This window comes from Lactuca sativa, chromosome 5 (genome assembly GCF_002870075.4).
Source record: "Lactuca sativa cultivar Salinas chromosome 5, Lsat_Salinas_v11, whole genome shotgun sequence".
Taxonomy (NCBI): Eukaryota; Viridiplantae; Streptophyta; class Magnoliopsida; order Asterales; family Asteraceae; genus Lactuca; species Lactuca sativa.
In genome coordinates, this window is record NC_056627.2 from 370,684,212 (window position 1) to 370,696,701 (window position 12,490).

Consider the following 12,490-nt stretch of genomic DNA (forward strand, 5'->3'; position numbering starts at 1 on the left):
TATATAAGTCTCCGTTTCCAGTTGTTGCCATTGGATTTAGACTCAAATTTCTCAAGGTATGTTTTGCAAATCCCAAACACTACTTCAAAGTTCAAAGTAGGAAGTAGTTGGTATTCATTATATCTTTTGGAGCAAATATAAAAAGGGGTGTTTGGATTTTCTTTTCTTAAGTAATTATTCTGATTTCAAGAATTACAATCAGATAATAATTTGAGAAATTTAGGGATAATATGATACTTTTCCATTTATCCTGCAATAAATCTGATTTTGGCACTAAAGATTTTGTCATGATGACTTCTTATACTGGAATTGTTCTGAAAATATCATAACCTCTTTTAGATGTTATTATTGAGAAGAGAGTATCTCTTTCTGAATGCAACAATACTATAACATCCTAAATTTAAGACTATATTATTAAATTAATAAGATAAAAGGGAAAATGGTAGAGAAAAGTCATTAAATTTGTTGGGAAAATTACGCTAAGTCAAGGGAAATAAGGGCATTTTCAGAATTTTACCAAAACTAGGTGGGGTTTTGTCACATGATGTTAATAAGATAAAAGGCAAAATAGTAGAGAAAAGTCATTAAATTTGCTGGGAAAATTACCCTAAGTCAAGGGGAATAAGGGAATTTTTGGGATTTTACCAAAACTAAATGGGGTTTTTTCACATGATGTTAATAAGATAAAAGGCAAAATGGTAGAGAAAGGTCATTAAATTTGCTGGGAAAATTACCCTAAGTCAAGGGAAATAAGGGCATTTTTGGAATTTTACCAAAACTAGGTGGGGTTTTGTCACATGATGTTAATAAAATAAAAGGCAAAATGGTAGAGAAAAGTCATTAAATTTGCTGGGAAAATTACCCTAAGTCAAGGGGAATAAGGGCATTTTTGGAATTTTACCAAAACTAAGTGGGGTTTTTTCACATGATGTTAATAAGATAAAAAGGCAAATGGTAGAGAAAAGTCATTAAATTTGCTGGGAAAATTACCCTAAGTCAAGGGGAATAAGGGCATTTTTGGAATTTTACCAAAACTAGGTGGGGTTTTTTCACATGATGTTAATTTGTTGTTGCCTACGTCTCCCCAGAAAAGCTACAATATGGTAGACCATCACCATCCATTTGAACTTTGAAGAAGATGACAATGCAATGTACGTTTATGTTAATTATTTTCTCTTGCTATTTATTTTTGATTTTATGACACTTTGGTTGCATTGAATCTGATCTGGTGGGAATAAAAGGATGAGACAGAATTCTATTAAGTTAACTAACCATATTTCTTACTTTTAAATTGTGTTTAATTATTTGCCAATTTGGTCTATCAAGTGTCATGTTTTTTCTTTGGGTTTGTCCATGTGATCGAATTTTGAAATACAAATTGAATTCAATCTTAAAATTAATTTTCTTTAAGTCGGAAAAAAATATTATATCTACTGGTTACATCAGAAGCAAACAAAATTAATTTAGATATGGCTTTAGTTCAGTAAGATGTTTATTTGTCTTATGTTTCATATTTTTTTGGTGAAATTTGATGTATACAATCGGTTAATGTAACTGAACATGCAGAAGAATAGACATGCAAGAAATAACAAGGTACTCCAATCAAATGTTTAATATAGCATTTTTTATTATAACGTTGCATTTTCACTTTTTTTCCACATTAACACATTGCTATTATGAGCAAAATACACATACAGAAAGGAAAAAAATGTTATGGAACAGTTATTAGAAACAAAACATCAATTTTATTGCAGGATATGGTGAAGGATCAAGTGATTCACATTTTTATTCCTGAGAAACTAGTTGTGATGATAGAAGTTTTGTACTTTTTTTATCACACCGTAGTCGCACAAATGGCAGAATAAAAATAATTAAAGTACAAAAATCTATGTTTGTGTATCATTATGATGTTTTGTTGTTGGGATTTGTGGTAATAATACCCTTATAATGTTTTTGTTTTACCTTTTCTCTATTAAGTATAGCCATGATTAGTTTTTAAGAAAGATCTTAGAAGAGTGTCAGCTGAAAGTTTGAGGAATTTGTATAATCATTACGTGGTTATTTGTAAAGAATGTGAAAATCTTTTTATAATAATTTTTAATCATTTATTTTTAATTGATGATTAATATCCTTTAATGACACTCATTCTGATATCTAAGATTATTTGTATAAGTTGCATAAATTGGTAAAAGAATACGAAAACATTGTTACATAAATAAACATTTAATTGGTGCCAACTACTATATGGTTACCGGTGAAGATGACAATGTAGGGTATAAAGCTTTGTTTCACAATCAAAGATTGAGATTTCAGTATACCGACCTAACCTAATACAGTAGGGTATAAAGCTTTGTTCCACATTTTCAATCAGATTTTGAACCCATTAAAATGCTTAATAGATTAAGCACATAGTCATGAAAGTTGTTTGTTCGAAATAATAGCATTGTACTTATTTTCATTAAAAATTATGTTACTTTTTCTTATTTAAGCATTGTACTTTCAAATATAGCATCATACTTTAAGATTAAATTGTTATTTTCAAAAAAAAAAAAATTATGTTATTTTTTTATTTAAGCATTTTACTTTCAAATATAGCATCATACTTTAATTTTAAATTCATATTTAAAAAAATATATGTTTTTTTTCTTATTAAACCATTGTACTTTCAAAGTACAATGGTTAAATAAGAAAACAAAACAACAAATTAAAAAAATGAAGATTTAGAAATGAATGTTAAATATATTATTAGACAAACAAAAAAAAGTAGATTTTACAAATCACCATTTAAAAATATAACAGATTCCTAATTCGTTTTAATGATTTTGGACCATTTTACCCCTCCTCTCCCCATTTTTATTGAAATGCTTATCTGTTGCCAAAGAAAATATGAATAAGAAAAAAACATAATTTTTTTTTGAAAATACGATGCTATATTTGAAAGTACAATGCTTAAATAATTAATTGCTTTTCCTTTATTTAAAATACAGATGTGATACATTGATTTATAAAAGTACTTGCATATCTAATAAAAGTAGCTTTGCATGTTTTGTTAGCAAAACTCGTGTTTTTCATTGGCACTATTTTTTTCACTCCTACATGCTAATCATTTGTTTTTTAAAATTATTTATAATATTTGAGTGCAAAATTATTGTTGAACTTGCAATTCCATATGAGAAACCAGGTTTACAAGTGTTTGAAGGATTCACAGTGGGTTTTCATCCGAGATCATGGTAAATTGTGAGAATTTATATTATATTTATAAATCATGATTAATTTGAAGTTATGTTGTGAGAATTTATATTATATTACAGGTAAGGAGACGTACTTCCATTTTTTGGTTCTTTAAATTAAAGTTTTGTTAGAAAAGTATTATTTTACCATTTGTTTACTTTATTGCGACTTTGATACAGACCAGAGTGATGTATCACTCTATATGACAGCAATTGCATCCTTTCACATTAAGTAAAAAACTATTTTAATTTTTAATTTTTTTAATTGGATTCTATTTTAATTTAATTATTTAATTGTTTGTAAGTTTTAAGGTTTCTCCAGAGACCGGTTTGGATGTTAATTTGTCTGGTTCAGGGGCAACCGGGTTGTCTTCAACATTATTGAACATTTATTGGAGATGTACAATTATTTTATATATCTATTATTCTATATTTCATCATGACTAGATTTTTAATAAAATTTATAAAATTTCAGGTGAAACCAATGAGAATCCGTAAAAGCAAAATACATGTATTATTTTTGTACAATTATAACATATTCCTAATTCGTTTTAATGTTTAGGACCATTTTACCCCTCCTACATCATCTATGATTTTGGACCATTTTACCCCTCCTCCCCCCATTTGTATTGAAATGCTTATCTGTTGCCAAAGAAAATATGAATAAGAAAAAAAAACATAATTTTTTTGAAAATATGATGTTATATTCGAAAGTACTCTGCTTAAATAGTTAATTGTTTTACCTTTATTTAAAATACAGATGTGCTACATTGGTTTATAAAAGTACTTATATAACCGATTCATTCTTACCATTCTCATCCAAACGCAATAAGAAAATAAAAACAGAGGATTTATACCCCCTGCCAAACTAATCAGACAAACAAAAAAGTACATTTTATTTTATTAGTTCTTGATTTATCTTTAATAACCCATCCTTTTATTACCATAATCAACAATGTTCTTTAAAAAGCAAAATATATGTATTACTTTTTTACAATTATAATAAATTCCTAATTGATTTTAATGATTTTGGACCATTTTACCCCTTCTGTATCATTTTTTTATTTTGGACCATTTTACCCCTCCCCCCATTTGTATTGAAATGTTTTCGTGTTTTTGTATCTTGTTTGATCCACACTTTCAATAATATTTTGAACCAATTAAAATGCTTAATAGATTAAGCACTTAGTCATGAAAGTTGTCTGATCCACACTTTCAATTATACTTTGTCAACCTGTCCACCGGATGGGTATGACACCAGTTGTGGTTGTGCTTGTGGAAGTGGTTGTGTAGGGCGTTATGGTGTTGGATATGTTGCGGAAAATAGAAAAACGTACCGTCATATTTGTAGTAAGGGGGTGAATAAACCGATTGACCGAATGAAGATATTTGAGTTGTGGTTTTTCTAGTAGGTGTTTTTTTGGTTGATTGGATTTTTGGAAGATGACATTTTTGTAGGTTTAAAATGAAGAAGATGATAAAAATATGAAGTGTTTGTGAGTTATTTTGGTTAAAAGGGTAATGTATATATAATGTTAGTTAAAATAAACAAATAAATAAATAAAATAACTTTTTTTTAATTTTTGACCGTTGCAAAGAAAAGATAGCCAATCAAATTGGCCGGTGAAGTGCGCCCTCCCACAGCCATAGTGCGGCCTCCGCCAGACCGCACCCAGGGGGCGGTGTTTCGTCCTACGTGGCACAAGATTGCGGCCACTGCCACAGCCCACTCCCCTGAGTCTAAATGCTTTTTATACAGGACAGCTAGAAACATATTGACTTGTACCAAACAGCCAATCTAAAAGTCTAAACAGGATTATTAAATTGATCCTTTGGCCTTTGGTTCAGTCCAGTGCAGTCATTTGATATTAATCTCCCCTCACACATTGATACATCTAACCACCATTTACTAATTACTTTAAATTTAAATATCAAGTTTGGCAAGGTAAAGCACAGACAGTATTTGCAAAAATAAAAGCTCCAACTTACTTAACAAATAATTTAAATGCCTTGAGAAAGTGAAAAAAAAAAAACAAAGAAACAAAAGATTACATAACTTGTAGTTGTTTCATGTCAAAATCCCCAGAAACTGCAAAAATAAGCGAGAGAAAGAATTACAATTACAGGTGATCTGATGGATCTCGTTCAAAACTGATTGGCAGGCATGATGTTTATGTTTCTGTTCAAGTCTGTCAATGATGCTTCCTTAACTTGATTGGTTTTATGCTGACACCAGGCTTCTTCACCACCTTTAATATTAAATAATAAACAATATTCAAAAGAAATGAAAATATAAGAAACATAGTATTAGTAGTGAGTAGTGAGTGAAAAAGGGAAAAATAATGTACGTACGTCAGGGCGATTAAGTGAGCCGATTGTTGTTGCAGGGTTAAACTCTGGACCAAGAGGCATACGGTTGCTCCGTTCAAAGTGCTCCTTGTCCTTGAATGGATATGGCAACACCTTTGTCTGCAGTTTCTCAGCCTGCAACAAAAATCAAATATCAGAATGATTAGGAAACAGTATAGTATTATTATTTAGATAAAAAATATGGAGTGGAGATGTGTAGAGTGTAGAGTGTAGAGTACCTTTTTGTCAAGCTTTTGGGATATGATTACATGCTTAAGATGTGCATCGGGTCTTCTGTTGAGGTCCTGGTCCCTCTTCTTTTTGGCTCTCTCATGCTCAGCCAACATCCAAGACGGCAGCCCTCTCTTTTTCTGTATATGCGTCCACTGCCCCCATCCAGGAAGCAGCACCGGCTTTTCAGGCTCCGGGTTTTCCTCATTCAATATCTCTTGTTTGCTCATCTCAAAATCTTCCTCCACGTCATCACCCGCAAAAGCACGTCTTATCAGATCATCCTGTGATGGCAACTCATAATCCATCCCGGATGTCATGATTCCATCCACCATACCATCATCATCATCATCTCCATGCTGCTACATATACACAAACTAAGAAACTTTTTCCAAACACAAACAACATCATGTGCTATTTATTATCCATACTTGTACCTCCTCTATGTCAGATGCCACTTCTGCAACCTGTGATTTCTTGCCTTTTATCTGATTACAATCTTTCCTATTCCTCTTCTGCAAATACAAATTTAGAATTACAACAATTCCTAAAACTGAAACCAGCATAACACAATACCAATACCATACCTTCTTTAAAGAATTGGTTGCGGACAAAGAAACTTCATATTCAATCTTAGGCCCTTCATCTTTATCAATATCATCAAAGCTCTATATGCAATAAAAACATTAAACCTTGTTATATCATGTGCTATCATCAAAGGTTATAGAGATTTATATTTCTTGACGATTTTATCACCTTAAACAAAGGATCATGCCCGATCTCTGACTCCTCTCGAAGAATATTAGGGTCAATATTGACATCTTTCTGTGTATAAGTCGTTCTCCCATGTTTATCCATGGTATCATCATCATCATCATCATCTTCTTCACTGTCCGTATTGTCAAAGTAATTATCTGTGTTAGCCTTAACCTTCTTCTTGGACTGTGGAACCTGTTTCTTTTGTGCAACGCCATATACCTTTCTACCACTCAAAGAATCTCCTGCATTGTCTTTGAAATCCTCATCACCATCCAACTGCTTCAATGATGAATCATAGTCTTGAAAAGCAAGCCTGGCTTCTTCTTCGGCTGCCTCTTTTTTCTTCTTCTGCCCACGAACCTACCAAATGCATCACCAAGATTTTCAGTTGCAAGAGATTAAGTGTTACAATAAACAAACATAAAGGCTAAAGCGTACCATGAAAGGTAGAGAAAGGACTCCTGATTTGGGCATGTCATCATCATCATCTTCCCCTAACACTTCAAGTGTCCTATTCTTTCCATTCTCTAACAATTTTAGTTTGGATGCATCGTCCTCGTCTCCTGAGATGTCATCATCATCATCATCATCCTCTGTGCTGTCATCACTACTACTCTCATCATCATGCATGGAATTTCTTTTTCGAGTTAAAAGAGCATGCTGCTGAAGCTGTTCTGATATAGCAGCCCGAGTTCCATCATCTTGGACATCAACACCACGCTTCTTAATTCGTTTAGCCCATTTAGAAGTGTTCTTGTGCTTTAGGGTCATACGTTCCTGTCATATACAACAGATTAAAAGTCTCTACCAGTTATGATTTGTTTGATAAAAAGAGGAATGTTAAATCACCTCAGCCCTCTTAAATTCCTCTTTCTCTGCAAGTTCTTTAGCAGCTTCCGGATTCATTTCAATCTCAGCGGCTTTTGATTTATCTTTCTTCAGCAAACGGCGATATGTTTTGGACTTTATATGTTTAATCCTTTTGGCCTTGAGTTCATGACGAAATAAAAGATTACGCATTTTAGAAAGTCGGTCCTGGCGTTCCTTCACATCTTCTAGAGACACCTTGTTAAGTTCTAGAAGCCTTGCACCATCACCCTTATGTGCATCTGAGAGTTCCTTACCATTAATTAAAGAATCCATTTTCTTCTCAAACTCAGTCCTGGGCCTAAACTCAGAAGCTATTGCCCCTACAGTGGAATATCCCACATCTATGTCTTCATCAAAGTAGATGGTTGGTGCTTCTCTATTTTTCTTCACCAATGCTTCGTATTCATGAAGTTTCTTTTTTGAATAAACATAAGCACTTCTCCTATCTATTTTTTGTTGCTGTGGTTTTGGAAGAGGAGGCTGTATGGACATGGACTTTTTATCCATTCGCTGCACATCTTTTCTAATTTTGCTGAATCCGGGTTTCCCATGAAGGGGATTTAGAAGGTCATCAACAGTAATGCGCCCGTCACCATCCAACACATCACGGCTCGGATTATATTCAGACTCTGGGTATGCCTCAAATACTACCACATCTTTTTTCTTCTTCTTTCCTGGAAATTCACAACTTATAACTAACAACAAAAACCAATTTTTAAATATTCTCGGGTGGAAAAAGGCTGAGTATCACCTTCAAAAGCATCACCAGGAAGTCCAGTGATATCTTGTAACATCCTTGCATGCTTTTCCTCATCACTGTCTCCCTTTTCTTCCTCATCATCATCAGAGGCTACATCTTCATCCTATCAACAAACACAAAATTATGCAACCATAACCACTGAAAAGACCAATCTTTTTAAGTTCCACAAAAAATAGAAACAAGCTTGGTGACTCCGTCTATAGGATACATCTTTGCTCAAAGACACCAGTTGCTACCTGGCTACAACTTACAGAGCATTGTTGTCATTACTTTGCTTATACCACCATACTAAATTATCAAACTACGCTTATTATCTTGTGATCAGGAATTTATTACAATGATCAGATAAGTCATGAAACTACAGGACACTAAGCCCAACAATCACAAATGAAACCAACACATGATAAATGAACCAAATTAAAAATAATAATAATAATAAGTGAGCTCTAATGCAAAACCAAATTAAACTAAATAGCTTGTGTTTTGATATTTGAATATCAAACCTAACACTTCTCAAATGCAAAACCGAATGCGATTTTACTGAAAAGTCCAGTCCATTGAGATGGTAAAAAATCATCCTACTTGTTACAATGCTCGATGTAGTTGGAAAAAAAATTATACAAAAAGTTCAGAATTCATATCGATTTCGAATCCAAAAATTAACGCCTTTGATATCCATATTCAAAGCTTAGTTGTTCGCTGAAAGACAAGAAAAATGAAACATAATACACAAAAAGTGATTCAAATAACATGGAATTACCTCGAAATCCTTGGGGAGTTCATACTCGAAGTTATCAACGGGGTCGTACCTGCGGTTCTTCTTCGACTCTTCCTCAGGGATATTTTCTTCGTATTCATAAACATCGATGTCTTCATCGGAGTGGATCTCTTCGTCGCTTCTATCTGTAGGGTTTAGGGAATTAAGCTGTTTTTGCAATGCGTTGGGTAAATGGGGACCCTTTTTCCAGTTCTTCTCTTTATCTCCTCCCTTTCTTCTCTTTAAACTGTTTGTAGAAGCTAGGGTTTTCTTCCTTTTCGTCTCCGCCATCTCTCTACGGTGTCGGACGGCAAGTGGAGGTTCTTATTGTCTTATGAGGCGGCGCAACACAGCCGAGGAGGTTTCTCTCTATTTTCAGGTCTAGCTAGTCCGGGCGTATAATAAAGAGTATGAGCATAATGTCACAATAGGTAACCAACTTTTTAATATATTCAGAAAATACCTTCCAACTTAAAAAACGTTATCAAGGGTAATGAATTAATGTTTCATTTTACAAAATATTATTGCTACTCAAAGTACCCCGTTACTTATATAGGTAAAAAAAATGTTATTTAGATAGTGTTTGGTGGATGTAATAGAACTCGATAGACAGAACAAATTTTTTTTCAATGATAGAGATGAAACTAAGAACAAAAGAAGTTGTTGACCAACTCAAATGAGACTAATTGCAGTCAAAAAGTTGAAAGCAGTTATTATAGTGCAATCCCAAAATCTCAAGGTTGCGGAAAATATGGGTGTATGGGTTGCGATCAAGCCGAGCTCTTCCGTTTCGAACCGGAAGTACCTGAAACCATAAACAACAACTGTAAGCACAAAGCTTAGTGAGTTCCCCAAATACCACATATCATACATAACATACGAGTCATACTTATCAAACACACAATAGGAGGTGTTAGGTGCCAACCATAGTCTTACCATTATGTCACGAGCCGTATCATGGTCTTTCCTTGCCAGGTCAGGGACCAAAACCCTAGGTCTTACAGACAAGTGTCATGATCCACATCCTGGTTTTCCAGGCAAGCATCACAAAGACAACTAGCATACCATCTACAATTACTTATCTACTTAACTGTCAAAGTCCAAACTCTGGTCTTGCATACAGATTTGCCAGGAGCCACCTCCTGGTCTTTCATACAAATGCCAAGGGTCACCCCCTGGTCTTCCTATAATACATAAACCAATAGGTCGGCATTGGCACCTTCGACCCGATAGTACAGTGAGGACACTCACCCCATACAGCTAAAACCCACGAATAAAAATCTGACTGCAGATCCACCAAAAGTTGCGCGCTATCAAATACCAAAATGACAACTCATCATTAACTAGATCCTGACTCACACTAAGAGTCCAAATCAGGGTAAAAGATTTTTTTACCCTTCCTCTAACTTGGTCTAAGGCCAAGGCCCAATCTAGATGACCCAAAAGCCCAAAATCTAACACAAGCACTCAAGGCCCAAATATGGCCCAATTTTCCAAATTGGGCCCAATTCCTTTCATAAGCCTTCACCCAAGAGAGTCCAATAAAGCCTCGATAGCCCACCCATAAAATCCATATAGCCCAACATGTCCCAAGACAACCAAGCCCATCCTAGCCCAAAGTCGAAGCCCAAAACAATGAAACCCAAACTTGCTTAGTACGCGGGGCGTACTCAGCCTGTACGCTCAGCATACTGCATGAAAGGCTTGTACATGCAACGTACAAACTTGTATGCCCAGGGTACTCACCAATCATGGCCAACTTTTCTAATTCAGCTCTTAATCCATTAAGACTTTGATCCAAACTCAGATCTGACTTCCCCAAGGTGGTTAATCACATAAATTTGCCAACTTTATGTGCATGCATGGCTTAATAGGGCTCTAGAGCGCAAAGGAGCTTAATAGATGACTTAATACTTGCATGAGACCAAAATCATCATAAAGTTTGCACCTTTATGTATAAGGAACCCTTAACATGTCCAAATCTATAAGGCTGAGCCCCAAAAACGTCCTTAATTCCCAAACACCAACCAAATGGACCAAAATGACCAAAAACATGTCTAGGAGAAGATTTAAGAAATGAAATGGCAAGGTTTGAACTTTATACCTCACAAGCCACCAAAAGAGGACCGTCTACCATTAGTATGCCAAGTGTACACATGAGGTACGCCCTGCGTGATGGGTTTTATGTTGGAATAGTGTCTAAGGCTACAACTATATTAGGCAAGTATTTGACCCGGTTGTGCATGGTCCTTTTGGGTTGCCTTCACCATAGCAACTTGACAGGATGATTTATAATGAGAGAAGAAATATTGTTAATATATTATGAGAATAATATAAAGAATAATAATATTGTTATTTGATTAATATAAGTCATAAATTAATTAGGAATTAATTTGGTGACTTAAAGAGATTAATTAAATAAAAGGGCATAAACTGTCAATTGTATGATAGTTGTACTTTGGGCTATAATCCTTAATGGATAAGGGGGTGGACGGTTTTAGGGTAGGGATACACCTAGAAATCATACAAGGTCTTATCATAAGGGGATTGGATTGCTTAGGGCCTAAGTTATCCAATTAGGGTTTAAGGGTGAAAACCTAGGAGCCTCACTAGTATAAATAGACCCATGGGGTCAAGGAAATCGGCACTCTTGCCTTTGAAGAAACCCTAGCCGACTTCCTCCCCTCTCCTCTCTCTCTCTCTCTAATCATCCTCTTGCTAAGTTGGTGTTTGTAAGCCATTAGAGGAGTGACATTTGTGACTCTAAGCTCCAAGGACAAGAAGATTCAAGCAAGGAACTTAAGGTAATCTTTCAGACCTGTTTTCCTTGTGTTATTATACTAGATATATCATCAAAGTCTTAGATACATTGCATGTTCAATTAGAGAAACCTAGATCCAAGCATTAGGGTTTGTATGTGCACATAGGAATGTTCTTATGGCTCAAACCCATCAGTGGTATCAGAGCAAGGTTGGTTTCTATTGAATTGATGCATTAGTTGCTTGATTGTTGATTGCAAAATTCGATTTTTGTCTTCTTCCCGATGAACTCGGCGAGTCCCATAGTGGTACTCGGCGAGTCCATTGTGGTACTCGGCGAGTTCGAGCGTCAGAAGGAGCTAAGTTCGGGATTTCATGCTGTTTATCTTATGGAAACTTGCCTTTATCTTAATGGGTCAATATAAATCCGATTTTAACATATATTTGAGTATATCCTTGACCTAATTAAAGATATTTACCAATAAATTGAATAATAGTTTCCTTATGTGATAATTGATTGATTATTTTATTAAATTGGTAAATTGTTTTGCAAGAAATAATTAAATAAATCAAATATGGATAATTATGTGATTAAATGTTAATTTGGATTATTTGTTATTTGATCCCTTATGTTTTGAAAAGTTTAAAACTTGCCCTCAAGTTTTGAAATTTATGTTTTGTGATTAAAAGTTTAATTTAGACAATTTAAATTTCAAACCCTAGAATTTACAAGTTTAAAATTCAACCCTATATATATATATATATATATATATAT

At 34.2% G+C, this 12,490-nt stretch overlaps 1 protein-coding gene across 3 annotated transcripts; it reads right to left on the reverse strand.

The window, feature by feature from the left end:
• Nucleotides 1-5,120: 5,120 nt before the first annotated feature.
• On the reverse strand, nt 5,121-9,344 carry LOC111911970 (U3 small nucleolar RNA-associated protein 14). Of its 3 annotated transcripts, none has more exons than XM_023907737.3 (10): nt 8,960-9,344; nt 8,191-8,302; nt 7,419-8,113; nt 7,008-7,346; nt 6,567-6,929; nt 6,398-6,478; nt 6,248-6,325; nt 5,819-6,172; nt 5,583-5,714; nt 5,121-5,479 (listed from the first exon to the last, which is right to left on the reverse strand). In XM_023907737.3, exons 1-10 carry the CDS (start codon nt 9,245-9,247, stop codon nt 5,423-5,425), a joined length of 2,499 nt encoding a protein of 832 aa, XP_023763505.1. In that variant the 5' UTR covers nt 9,248-9,344; the 3' UTR covers nt 5,121-5,422. The 3 variants fall into 3 exon arrangements, with proteins under 3 accessions (XP_023763505.1, XP_042757913.1, XP_023763506.1); XM_042901979.2 differs by having other exon boundaries at nt 6,242-6,325; XM_023907738.3 differs by having other exon boundaries at nt 5,819-6,169; nt 8,960-9,343.
• Nucleotides 9,345-12,490: the final 3,146 nt, after the last annotated feature.